General features: G+C 41.1%; 1 protein-coding gene across 3 annotated transcripts in view; it reads right to left on the bottom strand.

Moving 5' to 3' along the window:
* The window catches only part of RBFOX2 (RNA binding fox-1 homolog 2), a 165640-nt gene that overhangs the window by 22638 nt on the left and 122337 nt on the right, over positions 1-20665 (bottom strand). For all 3 annotated transcript variants that reach the window (XM_054279241.1, XM_054279222.1, XM_054279231.1), the window contains exons 5-6: positions 10312-10365; positions 1055-1147 (exon numbers count right to left, since the gene is read on the bottom strand). In XM_054279241.1, the coding sequence (XP_054135216.1) occupies positions 1055-1147; positions 10312-10365 (147 nt within the window). The remainder of the gene's footprint in view (positions 1-1054; positions 1148-10311; positions 10366-20665) is intronic.

Raw genomic sequence — 20665 nt, 5'->3', positions numbered from 1 at the left:
TCACATTTCGTAGTGTTAATGTGAGATGGCAGATGGATTTTTTCTTTCTTAATTTTTTTTGTAATTTTAAGAAAAATTTAAAAAAAAAGAAAAGAAAAAGCTTCTTCTCTAGCACTGTTGTTTCACTTACCGCCAACTCGTACCATCGCCAGCATTGTGTATAGTTACCATGGAAAGAGTGAGTCAAGTGAAGGGCCCTAAACGCTAAACCATCGGAAAGGGAAATAAAAAAACAAAACAAAACAGAAAAAAAAAAAGGCAAAATATGCAGACATCTTACTCAAAAACGGCGGCTTTTTTGTTTCAATATTTGTACTTTTTGATTTGTGTTTGTTTCTTTTAAAGAAAGAAGGAGAGAGGGATGATGCCAGTTAGCCTTCAACACAGTGGAACACCAAACTGGTCAATACCAGACAGGCCCAACATATGGCCATGATGGCCAGCCAACATTAACCCTTCCCTCCCTGGCGGTGAGAGCTAGCAGGCTTTTAGGATTAGCTTTCACCAAACCTTTTCTTGACCATGGGCTGATCAAGAAACCAGCAGTGTATATAGCACAGCCCACTTGGGGCTGCTGCCCCACGTATCCCCACCCCTCCCACAGGCATCATCTCACACTTGCATGGAGGAGAACTGGCCTCAGAGGAAAGAGAGGATACTGGCTGGCCCCCTGCTTTCTTTTTTGGACACAGTTAGAAGTTGGACAGTACTCTTTCAGTTAGTTTTGTTCAGGCTTGGTAACAGGAAATCGGAGCCTTGCAAACTGAAGCAAAGGAAAAATCAGAACAGCAGAAGGGCAAAAACTTGGAGTGGGTGGGAATAAAACTTAATAAAAGAAGAAAGAAAAGGAAAAAAATACCCAAAACAACAATAAAAAAATATTCTGTAAAGGGTGTAAACTTCTATACATTTCAGTGCAGGGAGGTGAAGGACACAGACAAACACACACGCACACACGAGACTGGGATCCAAATGTGAAATAAGTGAGGCAAGACACAAAAAGAAATCAAAAGAATAAATATAAAGAAGAAATTGAATTACTGAAGACATGCACCTCGATTTTACGGCCCTCTACCACGGTGCCGTGTAATTTCTCCCTGGCCCTGTCTGCATCAGCACTATTCTCGAAAGTTACGAACCCGAATCCCTGCATGCAGCGGGAGAAGGGGGGAAAACATGCACATCGTTATATATTGAAATACTGATCTCTAGGTAAATAGAGAAAAAATATCACAGTATGAAATCGACATCAGCACAACTCAGCAATAACCTCCTAGAGTCACATTGTTGGTTCATGCATGTTTCATAAATGAAAGAAATTAAAATCAATAAAAAAGGAACTGTAATCATAATAAGAATAATAAGAGTAATTAAAAAAAAAAAAGAAAACATAAAAGCAATTGAGGCCAGACCAAAAAAGAAGTACAAAGTTACTCGAGACAATTTTTCATTTTGGTTTGGTTTGGTTTTTTGTTAAAAAACACTAAACCCTGCTCTGACACAGGCAAGCTGGGTAAGCCCAAGTAGGGCTTCTCTCCCCTCTTAATGAACACACAAATTTTGTAGGACCCCCGTCCACCCCAGACACAGTACAAGGCATCGACACTGAGCAGCACTTTGTTCCCTTGACAAACTGCTATGAGAGTGTGAGCAACCGGAGTTCATGCCTGGCACCAGGAATTCTGCAAAGCTTTGGGCAAATCAAACGCTGAACCTTACTTTTCCCACCTGTAGAATGGAGACAGTAATAATTACCTACCTTAGAACACTGTTGAAAGGAAGGGCTCTTTGTAAAGCATCCCTTGTAAGCTCTTCAGGGCACAGCTCGTGCCTACTCCTAAGCCTGTAACTTGCCCAATGATACATGGGGCCCTGAAAGTAAGGAAGGCTTCCAGGAGGCACCATAAAGTAAGCATTTTTAATGTGAAGATTTAGAGTATCACATGCTGTAGTTCCAGAATATTCTTATCTCTGAATACTGTGATGGACTTGACTGTAAATCCAAACACCTAAATACTGATTCATTGGTCAAGGCAGGTTTTGTATGGCACTGCTGACCCTCTGCTACCCATCTTACTCAGCTGTGTTCTGAGATGGCAACTTCTGCATTGTGGATAGCAACAGATCTCTGCCTGGTTAGCATACAAAATTTCCAGAAAAATCGACATGCCCTGCTTGGAGCAACCACAAAGGCTCAAGGACTGCCAAAATGTCACTTTAGTTAGATAAATTCAGGTTTACCACACCCATGAAGGCACAAGGAACACATGCCTGTCCTACACACGCTCATCCTGCTGCCAGCTCATGCAGTGGTATAACAGGGCAGGGTAAGAGACCATGCTTCCTTCCACAGAGCTGAGTGCACTGACATTAAGAGAGAGCTAACATGACAAAATGAATTAGGATTTTAACTAGGAGCAAATGGCATCTTAATACAGACAACTGTGATGAGATACTCTTCATGCCATTAGAGAGAGTGGACCCAAACAAAAAGCATTGTTGCATTCTGCTTTCAGGACATTTTAACAACAGCAACAACTGGCTCCTGTGGCTTGATATAAAGCAAATACTGCTTTAATGTACAGAGAGTAATTTCCACTGGCTCCAGTACCCTCAGGAGCAGAACAACAAAGCTTATATTTGATGCAATGGAAACTCCCTCCCAATGTTAACTGAAGAGTGAGGTGATGAGAGTGATGTACAGCTATGCTTGTCAGGGAAGGGGGGCATGCTAGCCAGGCAACCTCCTTCATGCACCTTGGGATCAGTAAGTATTTGGACTGGACAGCCCAAAAAACAGATAGCATCTTGATTTCTAAGCACTGTTAGCAATAAGACACAAGCAAGCTATTATTCTTCAAGTGCTTTTTAAAGGTCTTTACAATACTAATCTGAACAGCCCAAGCTGTTTAAGTGACAAGCTGGCCTTTATCATCCACAGCTAGGTTTCCAGCACAAAACTGTCACAAATTTGTAAAATGCAGGGTGGTGGCTGTTGTTTTTTTGAGGGGGAAGGTTTACTTTTTTCCCTCCCCCCTGAACAGCAATAATGAAGGATCTTAGCCAGTACTGCAATGCTGAGATCAACAAAAGCGCTCCTTTGGGCTCCAACCCAATCATCTAAAGCTTCAGATAATTTAATTTCTCCAGCTATAAATAAAGAGCTATATAAATAACAAACTGATGCCTCTTTCAGAACAGCATAGAAGTTCCCTGTTTAAATGAATTAAAATCAGAGCTACAAGACACAGGGGCTAATAAAACAGCACAATTGCATATAACTCTCAAATATGTTGCAGAGAACTGAGTGGGTGCGGGGGGTGTAGTAGCACAGCTGATTATGAAGGAATAGAGTACTGTGCCTGCTTTAAAGAGCCCCTACAGAGAAAGGTAAGCCTGAGAAAAAGAGCAACACCTTTCCCTCTGGTTCTCTATAATAGGGAAAAAACGTCCTTTAAAGGCTGGGGGAGGAGGGGAGGTAAAGACTGCAACAGGAATCTCTACTTCCCTCTTCTCTTTTTTCATTAAAATTTCTGTTTGTTCTAGACAAGCCTGTGGAGAACAAATGAAATTTATGTCTTCAGTGATGATGTGAACTGAAAGCTGGAGTGCAGATGGAAAGTAATTCTTTAGACATTAATCTGTGCGGGCTAGAACCAAACTAAGACTATTTTAATTCACATCTGTTTGCAATTAGTGAAGTCTGTATGGGATTTTTAAAAACTACATTATCATTAAATATCTTTAAATTGAGTAGGAATTTTCAGGAACTTAATAAAAAGTTAACTCAAGGTAGCATACGATCCACATGCAGACTATATGAATATAATTAACAATGTGAATTAAACCAGAATTAATCTGATTCAGAACAACATAACTAATTAAGCATATTTTATTGACAGATCAGCCCTTAGCTTGTACAACTCTTTGTTGAGCACCATTTAGTGTCAATGCTGAATTAATACTTTACATAGTTGACTATGGCAGTTAGTATTTGTGTCCTCTTGGTTTGTCAAATTAATGCATCTCTTAGACATTCAAATTTTCATCAGGAAAAACAGGTGAGCCACACTTGACATTTTTGTTATTTCTACGTTTAAAAACTAGCAATTAGATATATATACACACATTTTTGAAGTGGGAGAGAAAAAAATAACATACATATATTTTTTATTCCTTCTCACAGATGACCTGTAAAGAATAGGGATTAATTTGTACCTAAATACATATGCAACAAACACTTTTCAGTTTTCCCTCAGCAAGGTTGTCTTGACCTTGAAAGAAAAAAAAAGAAACAAAGCAAGAGAAAAAAAGATGGGGCAGGTATCCAAGGTATCCAATATTTACCAGCTTAGCTTTATAGCAGGTACTGGACTGCTCCATAGTAATAGGTATGGAGCCAGAGGAAGGGAAGATCCTAGATGAAAACAATACTTAGGTTTTCTAAAATTTAGATTATACACATAGTTTGAGTTTAATAATGTTATGATAACAAGGCTGAAATTTTCAACAATTCCTCCCCACCAACAACTGCCACAAACTTCTCCCATGCAGAAAATAAGTTTAACTTCTCCCATGCAGAAGATAAGTTAAGTTTAACCCAGCGAACACTAAATTCCAATAAACATTTTTAGGAGTGGTGAGAAATTTGCAGTACCAGACTAATCCCTTTTTACCCAAAGGTTTATTGAAAGGGCCTGAAGAGACCGAGTAACTGTCACCCTTTTAGTCTGGCCTCAGATTCTGCAATAAATAACAAGCAACATGATGAGCAGTGAAAAAAATAATAAATGTATATATATATAGTATTTGAACGTTTCCATCTCTGAAGAATGAGAAAGAAAATTTACCATGTAACCGTAAAGGGAGAAATCAAAACCAGACGGTTCTCCTGGGTGTGGCCAGAACACAGAAATTAAACAAAAAACAACAACAAAAATAAAATAAAGTAAAATAAAAAAGAAATAAAACCAAAGAAAACTAAACAGAGCCCCTTGAAATCCATGCATTGTTAACCCTTTGTTTGTCATGGAGTTTAGACCAGTCACCTCAGCAGCAGCGTCTTTGCCTTGTACCACTGGAACATGCAGCCAGCAACCAGCCTTGCTGTTATCTGCTGCTTTGCTTTTTTTCTAACCAAGGTTTTTCTTTTTTTCCCCTTATTTCAATATTAAACTTTTAGAAGCCTGAAAATTTTTCCAAAAAGGCAGCAGTTTAGGCTACCTGTTTCCAAGGCATTTGGAAAGAGTAGGAGGGTTTCAGCTATAATCCACCTGAGATGAGCAGGACTGAATGCACCGACAGCAACACAGCACAAAACCCAAAAACAAGTTATTGAAGTAACGCACACAAATGCATCCTTCATGTTGGTGAAAGCATCTGTGGAAACCAAGCTGCCACCATTCCAGGAGCTCTTCCAGCTCCTCCCAGCCCCTGTGCCATGCTTTGCATTAAGGTACGTACACATGTAGAACCTATCCGTGTACCTGCGCAATCTGGTGAGTCAGATGCAGAAATTAACCTGACTAAAAAAAAAAGCAAGTGTATCTTAAAAAAAAAACCTGCAGGGCTATTTTTAAGCTCTATCATTTCTACAATCCAGCTTGAGCTGCTCCACTGCCAATCCCTGCTGCGAAACAGCAGAGGGGGCAGAGGCCAGCAGCGAGGAGCTGGAGCCCAGCCTGCACTGCCGGGCAGTGAGAGCCTGGGGCTTCAGAGCAGCTCCAGCCAGCTCAGGACAGGGCTTCACAGCCCCAGCCATCCCCAGTGTGTGCTGCTCCTCCTCCCTTCAACTGATCCTGGACCTCGCTGCGTGGTCCGTGAGTTTGACAGGCTGAACTGACTGAGGACAAGCTCATTCCTCTCCCTGCTAATTTAGCACCTAGATCCAGCTCCCTGCAGAGTGAACTGAGCACTGCAGGAAAAGCACTCCCACAGAAGCAGTAGATGAGCTTATACTATGCAACCATAAACTTCAGCCTGAAATGCAAGTTTAAATATATCAGTTCAGTGTATGGACTAATTGATCTCTTTAGTTCAGTATTGCAGACTTCAAGGCATGAAACCAATGAACTAGGATAAAGGGAGACTGGTCATGTCTCCTTCATGCCACTGGCATCCTAAAATGATTTGGTGACCTGAGAAAGTGATGCTGATCACCAGTACTTAAATTGTTTTTAAACCTCATTGTATTAACAACATTGTTTGTATTTCTGGTTCAACTGATTAAATCTGACAAAAAATTATAAAATGAATTAAAATGAAAACAAGATTTCTAATTCATTTTATGTAATAAGGGGCTTTCCACTGAGTGGAAACTAGGCCCAGAACAAGAGTGCCTCAACTCAAAGTACCTAATCCATTTAAAGTAGAAATAAATGCACATGCAAACTTACAATCTTTAAGGCACCATTATCCAAACCTAGTCACATTCTTATCTTAACCTACAGTTAACTGCAAACTTGAAAATCCACACAGCTTCCACAGAAGTTTTTAGTTAATAAAGGTTTACTTACATAAATTCAAACACCAACAGATGCAATTTCTTTCATAACCGACTACACAACTAATTTTAAAAATAAATATGAAGCACTTATAGGCCCTATAGTCCGATACAGGAATTTGGAGATCTGGGTCTCCCAAGTGGAAATCAGTGAGGGACATAAAACTTACAGTATCCTGAAACCACGAGCTCCTCTGCATTAATATGAACTCTTACCATTTTAAAAGCTACAAACAACCCCAAAACCACCAAAATCCACTCCCTATTCAGCCAAGATTTTGCTGTATCCTTACATACTCCTGGTCTCTGAAAGTCAATGAGGGCACATCTTGGAATGCCACACGGTACACAGCTGGTGAACAAAGAACTTGGATTCCCTTCCCCTGCAGTTTTACAAATGCCACAGGGTATTCATTACACAGGCAGACTGCATTAATTCTGCAAATATGTCCACTTGTTCGATTCAGCACAATAGTGCAAAATACCCATCCAGAGGATGCATCTCCACTAACAAAAGGAGCAGGAATCCTCTCGACTTCCTCTGGAGGTGTTTTATTCATGGTTCAGTGAAGTGCATGGTAAACTGCAACCATGGGCAGAATGCTATTTAAAGGCACTTATACCAGTCAGAGCTAGAGATGTAATGGTAAACAGGACAAATGAAATAAACAGCTAGTTTCCTGGAAGCAAGCAAAAAAAGCCAAATACATCAAGGGAAGACTGACGTCATTCTATTAAACAAGAAGAAAATAAAATGTAATTTAAGGAATGTTTAAAGTTTTTATCTTGTTTCTCACACAGAGTGAAGCAGTAGCAGTGTGAGGCCTACCAGGGCCCATATATTCCTAGTAAACAGACTGAATCTGGGAAGAAAGCGAGTTACAAAACAAGAATTCATATAACTTTGAGAGAAGAATCAGCAAAACTCGTTAACTGCCTCCTATGCTGCTGTGATAGAGAAAGTCAACAAATACCATTTCTGAAAGAACCTGAGGTGAGATGGATACACCCAGCTCCCTCTTTGGTCACCAAATTCTGTAAGTACACAGAGATCCTGAAGATGCAGCCAGTTTGATAGATCTTCCCCAGGCTGTCAAAGAAAACTGCCTGGTCATCTCAGGTGGATTCAAAATGAAGAATGCTACCTGAACACCTCCTCCAGTCCCTCCTACTGACAGCACTGGAGCGATCCCAGTAGAGTTCTCCCGCCACAGCTCGGCGGGGACAAAGCGCTGCTCAACCCCCTGGCACACTGGGTGGGGGCAAACCCAGGGCAGTTTGCAATTTACCACTGTACCTTTAAAACATTTACAAAACATATACACAAAACACCACAACCCTTAGGAACCCAGGGAGGGGAAGGGAGCATTGAGAACACAGCACAAGGCAGGCAGCAGGAGCATCTGCTTTCGGATTCCCAAGAGAGAGAAGAAGAGAGAGAGGTTTCATATCATTAGATTAGAATGGAAACCACAGGGCAGGAAAATGCATTCAGATTTTTTTTCCTAAGGTGTAGGAAGAACCCAAGAGTGAGTGAGTGGCCTCCAGAAAGATTCATTTCCTTTGCTTCACCATCAGATCACCAAACTGTAGTTTTTCCATTATTATGTGAATACCAGGTGCTTCGTGCAGCTACACCCCACTCAAACACTGGGGCCTCCCATTTTCATGCTAAGCAGGAAGAATCTTGCATTCTTTTTAAAAGAGGAATTATTTTGGGTGAGAAGGATGCAAAGATACAATGAAATAACTCTTTGGCTGTTTTCTCATTCTGTTCAGATTCTGGACAACCCTCAATACAGGCTACTAGTTTTGTAACTGCTTTTTGCTGCGAGACAACAAAAAAGCAGTAGAAAACTGCATGGTTAATAAAGACTAGAAGAACATTTCTCTTTTTTTTCTTTTTTTTCCAAATATTTATTAAGGGTTCAGGGTTAATATTCATCAAGGAGCTCTTCAGCAATAATTTTTGTTTTAACTGAAAACCAGAAGCCTTGGGCTTTAGCAACAGCACAAGAAGGTACTTTTCATAGTCATAAATCAAGACTTCACAGAAAAGCCTTCAATGTCAATGTTGCCTAGAAGGGAAAGGGCAGCCGTGGGCGTTTAATACACATGGCTGTATGGATGGGAGAGAGAGAGAGTGAAGTTCATGTGTGAAGAGGAAAACACCGCTCTGGAAAGCATAGGCAGTGGGATATGAAGAACATTTTGCCAGGCCAGTTATTTTTGTTCTTTCTTTTGCAATTATATGTGAACAAGTAGGGATTTGATAGAGGCCAGAGGCTATTCTCAAAACCAAACAATAATGACTAAAATCAAGAGTAATTCACAGGTAGCTTTGGCCTACAAATATCAAAAGAACAGCAGAGAGCAGAATAAATATTTACAAATTCAGCACAGCTGATTGTTTTGGTAAAGCATATAGATTTTTAACCATGCAGGGAAGTAAAACTCTAACTAAGCCATATAGACATTTACTCATTCAGACTATCTTGTTAAAAAACAAAACAAGAGAAAACCATGGTATTAAGCGGAAACAGAGGATGAGGGGAAAGGGCTAAAACTCATGTCTTTTGTATACAGATCAATGGCTTTCTGGTTTCCAGATAATACAGGACTGAAGAATTTCAGAATGCATCTTGGGCAACATGGGTGGAAACTTGCAGAAGACTCTGAACATGAACATACCCCAGAATATATGTTGAAGCAAAGAGGCCACCATAAAAACTGTGGACCTCAAATCCAAGCAAAAGGCATAGACTCTAAACCAAAACTGCTTAGCTGAATTGCAACTTCAAAACCTTTTGTGTGCATGCACACATGTGCACACACGTGTGTGTGAGGAGGAGGGAAATTTTGTTTTAATTGAAAATGGGAATCTTAGCATTGATTAAGTCAAGCAGAGTATAGACATGCACTGTGCAAGCTTCCCCCATAGAGCTTTGGCAATGCACCTCACTCCTGACCTGCAAAACTCCCTGCTATTCCAGTGCTGAACCTCCTGGGCAGAGAGAGAATCACAGCAATTTGTCATTGTGGTGATACTGGTTACGTGATGAGAACCAATTGCCAATTAGGACAGAGACCACTGAATCTCTCTGCAGCTGACCTGAGCAACATTTGAAATCTCATCTCCAGAGATATAAATTGCCATTAACCCTCAACAAAACTTGCCTCTTAATATATCTGTAAGAAGAAAATAGGAGTGTGAATGCAAATTCTGTGGGGGAGGTCCACATGGGGCAGGACAAGTGGAATGAGGATGCTTATATTAAAGCACCAAATATCTCAAACATGAAAGGTCAGTATCTCAGAAGTGCCAAGTAAGTCTGCAAAACAGAGTATATAAAATCCTTTCACATATGAGATATGACAGTTTTTCCACAGAAGTATTTTAATGCAATGAAAATGGCAGGGATGGGAGTGAGTTTATCTTTTGTTTTTACAGCCTCCCATCACACAAAGCTGTTTTACCTTATTCTGCCTTCCTCACAGGGCAGCCATTGCCAATGCAATGGAAACGTGGTGGTATGAAGGCTCAGCTGACTGAGACCCTGTTTGTTCAAAAGGCTGGAGAACCTGATCCCACAGACAGGAGCATCTCTGAGCACTTGTACATGCTGCCCAGAAACAACCATGCTCAGAGTCTCAAGTCAGAGGAAACAGGAGACAGTCCCTAAAATAGCTTTTCCCTTCCCCCATCACTCTAATTCCTGCTGATCTCTACAGAATATGTTCTCTAGGCAATGAACTGCCTTTTACTCTGCAATCAAAACAAGAGAAGCGGGTACAGAAACAGGACTTACCTTCGAGCCACGCTCATTAAAGATTATCTCTACATCAAGGATTTTGCCAAATTGCTGCAGAGAGACAAGGGAAAAGAAAAAAAAAACATTTATTTTTGGCGGTACATTTTTCCTACCTTTTGCAAGGGCTGGCTTAGTGCAAGAAGGTAGGTGAGAATATTTCCATTTCTAGCATACGGGCAAAGGCATAAAATTCCAGTGACATGACCCAGTTCTCCTGGGTTGAGACATGCAGATCATCATGGTCACAAACTCCAGGTTTTCTCACAAAAGTCTAAAGGAAGAAAAACAATCTCCAGAAGAGTTTTAGGGATTTGAGGAAGCTCATCTTTCCCCCATTAATCTAAACAATTCTTCTTTCCTCATTCTACTATTTCACCTAAGACATGGTTCTATGATTTCATCTCAGATATCCAACAACATTTCTCACATTTAATCCAACATTTCAGCTTCCTCCTGAAGTGGCTATCACAAAGAGAAACTTAAAAGTGATGTTTCCCTGGAGGGAATAGTAACATAAGACTCCCAGCCTCAGGGAATTCAAATACTAAAGCTTCTTTCCTTCCCTTTGTTTTCCAAAACTCCAAGTCTTCAAAAGAATTTATGGCAGATTCAGAAACCATGAAAATGGAAAATTCCCAACAGTTTATTTTTCAGAAAAAGATCATTCAACTTAAACCTGTGACATATAGTAGGTGGTCAACAACCTATGCAAGCTTATCACATGTAATAGAATTCTGACCTCTGCCTCAGCCTGGAGACGCCAAGGAGAGCTCTGCACTGAAAAGGTTCCAAAGAGCTCCCTATTTAGTACAGAAGGAAATCTACCACTTCTGTGGAACCATGTATGGATTACATCTTTCACCTTGCTAGGAACTTATTAAAATATTTTAGTGAAGCAGCCAGACTCAGAACAGTAGCCTAGAAGTGAAAGTATCACCACTTCAACAGAGGCTCACGGTGCTCTGTCCTCCAGGAGTGTCAATGCTCTACTTCCAAACTGGATGTCTGCTGTCTAGAAAGACAGATCTAGATGTCATTTTTAGGAGTGTGTATATGGAATAGTCTTCATTTTAGAGACACATACATACTGTACTCAGACAAATGCTAGATCAGTTTTTCCTATTCCATTATTTAGGAAAGCTTCCATCAACATGGTTTTGATTTAAGTTTGATAGCAAATGAAGGAAGGATCAACAAGAAAATAAAGAATGGTTTCACAGTTAAAAAAGATGGTGAACACAGGGTCTAGGCACTGGGACACTCTCCCCTTTGCCCAGCATTCTTAAAATAGCATTTGCCTCTTTTTTTAATTTAACAGTTGCATTCAGAATCAAATGAGTATAATACTCATTCTGCTGGTGCCCCTCTCAAAAGACTTGTGGCCGGAGTTGAAAACCTGGAACATTTACAGCAGAGAGCCACGGTGGCTGAGGAGAGGCTCTGAATATGTTAAGCAACAAAAAGTTGCTGAGTCCCTTGAACAAGTATTCCACAACTGTCTGCAAGCAAACAAAACACTTCCAACAGTTTTAGCTATAGTTTCTGTCTGCTTGTCTTCTCCATTTTGAAAAAGGAGATCTTGGTTCACAGATGTTGTTTTTACTGTTCTATTGTTTAAGCACAATACTTGATCCACTATTCATCCCAAGAACAATTGAATTCACAACATCCTACGTTACACAAGTTTGAATAATGCTAATGTAAACATGCATCTTCCTTGAAACCTCAACATCTCAACAACTTAGGCTTGATCCATGCGGGTTCCTCTTTTTGACTGCTTCTCTGCCAATCACAGCTAAAATACGTTTTCTATTTCTATCCCACACTTGGTGTGGGCTTGTCAATAAAGGAGATTAACTGTTGATTGCTTTTTGTTGTCTTTGTTGCATACAGCTTTGGTACTGCCATGAAAGGAATCAGTCATGATTGTCATGATTGCTTTCTTGGTAGACTATCTCAGCATCGTTACATGACTGGGGCTGAACCAATTCAGCAGCTTGTGGCTGCTGAAGGGCTGTCCCTGCTCCTTTGTCCTTCCTTGTCTGGTCTCACCAGCCTTCCAGAGCTGGCCTCAGTTTTCATTCTCACCTGCATATAAGCTGATACAGCTCAGCAACGTTGCAAAAACCCAGCCCAAGAAAAGGAACACGTACAAAGATTTTGACAATTTACTGAGCTGAAGTGGCTTGAAGGGTCAGTGAGCATTACAGCTCAAAGAAGTAAAAGGGAGCGGAAAGCAGCACACCCTGCCCAAGAGCAGGATCTGTCCCCTGCCAGATCAGCTCAGCTGCCTAGCATTGCCACACACACTGAAACAGCCAGGCTCTCAATAAATGCAAATGCCAAAATTATTTTCAAAATCTTAAAAGCCATCAAAAAATCACCATTTTCTACCTTATTAGAATCATCTTGAAAGAGAACGAACTGTGCAGCTCCTGGTGCACAATTAGGCTGTGCCATCCTCCCCTCTCTGCACAGCCGGCTGGGCTGGATCCTGGGGCACTGCTGCCAGCGGTGCCTGCCAGCCCTGCTGGGATGAGCTCCCCATGCAGGGCTCCCACCCAACAGGAACCCTGTGCTGGGCCTTTAACTCCTCATGCTCCCACCCAACAGGAACCCTGTGCTGGGCCTTTAACTCCTCGTGCTGGCCGAACGCCGGCAGTGACAATGAAGGTGAGAGGTCTGAGCGAGCTGCACAAGAGGGGGCATGGCCCTCCCTGCCCAGGAGATGGTGGAGGTACAGCGTTTCCTACATGACAGAATTAAGAGCCTGCAGTCACAGCAAACACAGGCTTGACATCTACTGCAATGGGCTACATCCACCATGCAAACTGCCCCAGTCTGTTTTCCACCCGGGACTTGTGCGTGTTTGAAGAGGCAAGGGGAAGGATTTCCCTGGGAGTGGAGAGCAGAGACAATGGGGGCTGACTGGGGAGGGGTTTCCTGCTCCCCAAAATTCCCTGAAGGAAAGCAGAGCTGGGAGGCAGAAGGACATGTGCTGGGCTCTTCAAAGCCCTGCTGCAGCCATTGTCACAGCTCCTAACACGAGATCTCTTGTCCCCACTGCTGCAATGGTTACAGCAGGTCCCAGCACTAGAAGGCACTTTTTTTGGTAGCATGCCAGAATTTTCCTAAAGAATGAAAGCAGAAAAAAAAGGACTAGTTCATTTTAACAGTTTATAACTCCTTCAAAGCTGAATCTAATTTAGTGGAACAAAAAAAGGCACTTTGTTCCCTGATGGTGCTTCACCTACCAAATGTCAACAGTCTATTGCAAACAATCGAAGTTTTAAGAGCTCCTTAGTGAAAGGTCACAATTTTTGTAAGAGAAATGCTAGGCCATCTAAATACAAGGGTCAACACCAAGAGTCCTCATAATAATATTTTAAAATAATGTATATACAGGCATGTTTGTATTGTTCAAAAGACATAGGGACTGGCCAAATAAAACGAGTCCCATGCTTAAGCCATCCATGAGGACTGTCTAATCTCTAACCTTGAAGATATGAATCACTGAGCTCACAGACTTGACTGGCTCACTCAATGATTACCAAGAATTTCTACTTAGAACTCTGTACAACCTCTGGAGGAGGTATTGCAGGGCTACCTGTCTCCAATTCTCCCCACCATGATTTTGAAAGCTTACTATGTTACCAAGAGGTCAGCACTCCTTACCATATCAGGTCATGCAAGCAGCCACCTCCATGAACTGCTCACACACATACCATGTGATGGGAAATTACACACACACATGGTATTCCAGTCATGCCACCGCAAAGGAGCTATAGAATCTTGTTTTATCTTACTGGTCTCTTCCCTGGAATGAACTTGGCACGCTTTTAGTTATTTATGGTAAAGCAGGTAAGTGAGAATCAGACCCTCTACAATGGTAGCAGGGAGTGTTGGAGGTAACAGTTTTTAAGAGGCATAAAGATACAAACAGACAGGAGTTATGACCAGAAACTAATCTTCTTGCTTGAATACAATCTACCTTATCATAGATGCAAAGGCATTGTGCAAGAAAAGAGATGCATGCTGTGTGTTTCTTTTCACACAGATGTCATGAAGGCAACAGATTTTTCCAGCTGAGGCCACAGCTACATTAAACATAATAAATTTGAGAGATCTGGCACTAGAGAGCTTTTGTCTTCCAAGGCACTGACAGTTTGGTAGGGCCCCTCCTATGTGCTCTGTTCCAGCTGGCCCTGACTCCTGTGCCTGCCTAGGGCTTTCAAAATCAGCTCCAAAATGTGCCAGACAAATAACTTAATCCTGAAGATGCAAACAACAGGGACTACAACGCAAATTCTCTAGAAATCATGGAACAACAAAAGATAATGAGAGACATCATGTGACAGCCTTATCCCTACAAAATAACTCTAAATGTCCAAGCAGTTTCACCAGCCCTACAAAATTCAGTAAGACATGAGTCCAGTGAGCTATCTGAACTTCATTTCAGTCCATTCTTAAAGATGGTCAACATTCAAAACAGCCAAGAAATCGACATCCTGTGCAGGAAACCATGAGGCACGTGAGCAAGAGCATTTTATAAGCAGGATGGATCCATGCTACAGAGAGAGTCCTTTCCCTAGGTCCCAGCTCCATGGGATATGATTTCAGCTGAGCACAACTGGCTCCATCATACTGTGTATTAGTCAGTGCTTAGTTATGGCAGCATGGTCTGCCAGAGGTACACTGTCAGCACACCAACTTCCTCACCCAGAGCTGAATCACATCTCTTCAAGCAAGGGGGCCAACCCATGTCAGCCAAGCTGCACCACTATGCTTTGCTGACAGGAAGATGGAAGCATCAAGGATTTATAAACCAAAGCACTACCACATTTTACCAAGAGAACAGATAATGAGCAAGCACCAAGCAGCCCTTAGTAGGGTTGAGCTGTTGCCCAAAAAAAGATGCATTTCTGAGAAACCAGACTTTACAGGAAGCCAGACAGAGTGCAGATTTTTAACAGGATTTACAGACTACAGTCATCACAGGAAAAAAACCTCAAAACAAAACACAATGGTGAACACAGTTTCTCAGTCATTTCTTGTTCTCTAAATCCCAAATAAAAGATTTTCACACAAAACAGTGAGATGGGGCTGAACATTATTGCAGGCCACCACCCAGAGAGAGGTCTTAACACAAGTCTAGCTTCCAGGTCTACCCTTCCAGCTCCTTGTCCTGCTTTGTGCCATTCCCCAGAGATGTGACTGCAGTGTAACCTGGTACTGGTGCTGTAGAAAAGGGTACTTGGACCCATGCCCACAAAAGCAGCATACATTCCAAAATCAATTTGAGAGTACTTAGCATGTAGACTGAATCCATATGAAGCTGGGTCAATAAAAGACAACTCCATGTAATTTTACCCAGGCCTTTTATCCAATTAAATCCAACTACTGCATAATACTGTTTACTGAATGACATTCAGCACAGCCTTGCTGCAGACCCACCTAGTAACTCATAAGAAAATCTAAAAAAATCTTAGATAAATGTATGATCCAGCCATCACTGCCTTCCAGCAGAGGGCCAGTACAGAAGTTGATAGCAGAGAGCTTTCTCAGAGTAAGACAGACAATACAAGAGCTATTGGCAGCTGCACGGGCACAAGCACCCCTGCACACCATGGTCATGCAGAAAAAGCACAATGTTCAAGCAGCACTGGGCACACAAGTCCTTTCTGAAAGGTGGTTTCAGAAAACACCCAGGTGAAACACATCAATATAATCAGCAGCACCTCTTATAACTCTAACCAGCACCAGCAAGAACAAAGCCACACCCAGTGACAGGGGCTCACTGTCATCACAGGGAGAGCTTGGAAACAAGAAAAGCCACAGAGAGATCACTTTATGCCAGAATATTTGCTCTCCAATACTAGCACACGGGACTTGTTACATGCAATTGGTGGCCAGTAGTACCAGGAGATGAAAAATCTAGAATACATCTTGATATCCAGAAGACAGAATCTCCTCCTTGGAGTGTCCAATGCACTCAGGAAGCAGAGTCCCCTTAAGCAAGTGTGCCATTGCTATACTTTGGGCCCAGTGCATCAACACCTGCAGGTCAGAGCTTCTTGCTCTACCATATTATTACCCATAGACCTTAACACTTAAACAAGGACTTCTTCCATTGCCAATACCTGTCCATCACTAATTACTTCTGTATTTCAATGTATTTACTAGCAAATACTGACTTCTATCTAGCTCTTGCTGACAAAGAGCTGTAGTCTAATTTGTTATTGCTTTAGCCTCAAACTATAGGCTTATGGAGGTGTTTTGCTCTCTTGACACCAGAATGAAGTTGGATGAGAAATTATATCCACCAGGATATTTTAGGAAGTGCAAAGTGACAAAATGTTTTATCAGAGGCCAAGATTTGATTGCTGCAAGAGCTTCCAAAAGTATCTGAGCTTGCAGAACTCTGTAGCTTGAGTCATACAAAGTAATAGATACATCATAAAGAACCATGCAGTAGCAATATGAATTATGCTTAGAGAAGAAAAAGGATAACATCACCTGCCTGAATGTCATCCTTTTACAATGTAAAAAAACAGTGGCTACCATACTGTCACCTATAATAAATGACATTATTAATAACTTCATTAACTGAAATTAATTAAATGGGACATAATAGTCACCTTTACAGAAAACATCTATGGGTTATTACTGCTGTAGCTGATAACACACAAAACCTCTTCATCAATTGGGTTGATTATGCTCCCCAGAAGAAAGAGCTAACAGTCCAGAAGTAGTAGCTATGGACTGAGCAAGTTTTAGTAAAAGCAGGGTCCCCATTTGAAGCCAGAGTCTGCAAAAATTCACAGGCCGTACTGTGCTAACCCACCTTAATCCGCAACCCTCATCAACATAGCTCTTATTTTTATCTTACTCTTAACTGAAGAGCATTTCACCACAGTAAATTCTGAGAAACATCAATTCTGACTCCTTGTACTGCTGCTCTCACAACAGGTAAGAAAGATTTTGTGCAATGTTCACCCATATGAACTATCAAAACAATCCACTTGCTTGTTGTCATGGGGACAATTCAAGATTCAGTTTGGGAACAGAAGGATCTTCCTCTTGAAGGCTGTTCAACCCTGCCTCTATCTTCACCAGGAGACTCTGAAGTCCATCCAGCTCAAAAGTCCAGAAATGACCAGACTATCCCAGCCAATTTTACACTGGGAGGACAACAGCTTCTTGAAGCATGAAAGGGAAGGGCTGAAGCTACAAACCATGAGGTGCAAGCACAGACACTATCACAGCACAAAGCTGAAAGGACTAGAAATATGTTGAGGGGAGACATCAACTTTCTTCTGCATACACGGTCCAGAACAGAAGGGAACATCCTACCACCAGTGTAGGAGAACATGACTACCATCAGGTCAGGGGCCTTGCACACATTAGCCAAAGAATGTCCCTCAGAAAATGGATAGTAAGATTCTGAAAAAAGAGTTGCTAATTTGTTTTTAACACTGATGGCAACTCTTCTTCTCCCTGCTAAACTGTTCCATTGTTCAAATAAACCTCAATGACTATGATTTTTTTTTTCATATTTCAAGGGGAATTGTGTTAAATCTCAGCTTCCAACTGGAAAATCTTATGACCCTAAACAAGACCTAAATCCCTTGTCAGCAGGTATTACCCATATATAAGCATTTGTATAGAAATGACTTACCATCTCCTAACATCTCTTTTTAATAAGCTGAGTAAATAATGTACCTAATACCTTAGTAAGTTAAAAAAAATCACTCACCTTCCAAGTCCTAGTTTATTTCTTTTGGTCTTAAACTGATCTCAGAACTGAATAAAATTATGGAGTCACAGTCTTTTCAATTTGGAACATGAGCAAGATCACATCCCTCCTTCAACCTGATAAGCCCTTTGAATTATTGAAGCAACTATCTTCAACAATCACTAGTACTCTCCCAAATCAGTGTTTTCCAAAGAAAGCTCTCCATCTTAGGAGCACAGTCCAGTTCCCACATACTCAGTGCTCTGCAATGAGCTGCATCAAACACGTTTTTGTTGGATTTATCATCAGTCAACCAGGCATATCTACTCATTCTCTAACAGTAACCTTATCTATCTCCTTCCTCCTCCTCAAATAGTTTTCTAAGTGCAAACCTTACTGGCAAGGTTTTAATAGCACCATCTCCATGGGCTGATACAGATACTAAACAAGACAGCGATAGAAACAGATCCCTGGGGAAATTGACAATAGAAACAGTCTTGATCACAGCTATCTCCCAAGTAACTACTACTTTTTATTATCTATCATTAGAGGGTTTTAATCCCTCTAATGTGTGTTGTGCTTGAGATAAGTATTATTTTTCTTAAAATTTGGTCACTTGGAGAAATACAGTTGGTTGAGCAATGTTTCACTCTATCAGTATTGCTTTGTACAATCTTGTCAAAATAGACGAGACAGCATTTGTCTGCAAAGATGTATATTACAAAGTTCTGCTAAATAGATACCAACATTTTTTTTTTCAGATTCTAATAGGCTTCTCTAATATGTTCCAAAATTATTTTTATCTTGGATCAAAATACAGATAAAGAGTTCTCAGCTCTTTGGGTCATCCCTTTCAGGTTTTTTACAATAGTGAATCTTGGTGGGTGTGTTCCACCCTTCTGCAACTCCCCTAGCTTACAAGAATTGCCTTAAAAAATTTGTATTGATGAATAATGAACTCCTTGCTTTGGCTATTATTGTTGGACATACCTTATCTAGATCTGCTGTTTTTCAAATATTAGTGAGTACTGTCCCATCCTTCTCTGTTATTAATTATGTAGAAAACCAGATGAGGTAAAAATAACCCCTCTTAAACTCTAAACACAATCAGTTGGGGGTTGTTTTTGCCCTGTTTCATGATTTGTTTTGCTGTTGTTTGTGGGGTTTTTTCCCCAAAAACACACAACTACCTCCAGATTTTATACTGTACCCATACACAGACCTTTTATCTTTGCATGTAAAAAACCTGATGGGTTCTCTAAACTTAGGTCACCAGTATCTCCATGACTAGCACATTTAATTTCTCACCTGCTTCTTTGCTGAAGTTTGCACCTATATTCACTGCTATTTACTTCCTCCTCCTTGTCTAAAGTGCAGAATGCTTTGAGTTTTATTACCACAGTTTCCCCAACTGTGGAGTCATGCCTTCCTGGCCATCAGTATGATGCTGCTGAATACTTTATGGCTTCCATTAATACTTCCCTTTTAAAGGTACCTTCCTGGGCAGTTATCCTGCCAATTGTTTAAACTCCAAGAAACAGACTATTCTAAAGCTCCTTACAGTGCTGCCTGATGCCATATTCTGTTTGCACAAAGCAAATACAGACAAATAACAATCACCGGTACCTAGGCAACAGTGGGACTTCAGGTCAGCTATTAACTCTTCTTTATCTGCAAGAACAAGGTCAACTATCGATTTATTCCACAGTGGGTGCAGAACTGTGTGCATTAAAAAACTACCAACTCCTTCTAGAAGCTTTCTGGAAGTCTTTTCATTGGCCTCATGAAATGTAAAGTAAATATTACCTGTTTTAAGCAGACCATCTCCCTGTAAGATGCATATATATAAAGGAAATGCTCGGTCTTTTCCTGAGGATATCTCAAGGACCTGTTAGAAACACATTATGGCTGAGAGGCCGTCGGAACCCAAATAATTTGAATTTGTTAAGAAATCCTTACAAGCGCAGCTCTGCCTAATGGTGCAGGTTTAGAAAGCATTATGTAATATGCATTTAATCACACATGGGACAACATGTCTCAAGTCCACCTCTACTCAAGTCTGGACAAAAGCATTAGATATTTTCTGTGCCCCAGGACTGGGCTGACCTCTCGCATGCTGTTCCATCCTTGAGGGGACTTCTTTACTCCCTTCCTACCATCACATTTATTTCTTCCTCCATGGCTTTACTGTCTACCCAATTTCTCTCTTTGTACAGTAGCTTGGGAAAATCCCTCCAGGCAAGGATTTTGAGTCTCTCAGATATGACGTTGAGGAGATGCGACCTGACACACAGAAGGGAGAGGGAGAAGATGGGGGTTACAGGCTAGTCACAGCTGAAGACTCAGACAACCATGAGTCCCCTTTAGGAGTAAGGGTAGGTTTCAGTGAGTCACCCAAAGGAAAGCATCCTGATCCTGAAAAAGAAATAGGAGCAAGCAGGATTCAGAGAGCATGCTCTCCTGCTCGAGGCTATGAGGATGCTGAGAGAGGCAGCACTGAAAGAAAAAGGAAGATGTGCAAGAATCATTCATATTTCCTTGGCAAAGTAGCAAAGTTCTCTATTACAGAAAAATGGCACTTGGGGTATCATGTGTCCCAGAAGATGAACACTCTAC

Source organism: Melozone crissalis, unplaced genomic scaffold (genome assembly GCF_028551555.1).
Source record: "Melozone crissalis strain CALT ecotype California unplaced genomic scaffold, PUWL_Pcris_2 ptg000004l_1, whole genome shotgun sequence".
In the NCBI taxonomy this organism is placed as follows: Eukaryota; Metazoa; Chordata; class Aves; order Passeriformes; family Passerellidae; genus Melozone; species Melozone crissalis.
This window is presented reverse-complemented; position numbering and strand designations above follow the sequence as displayed.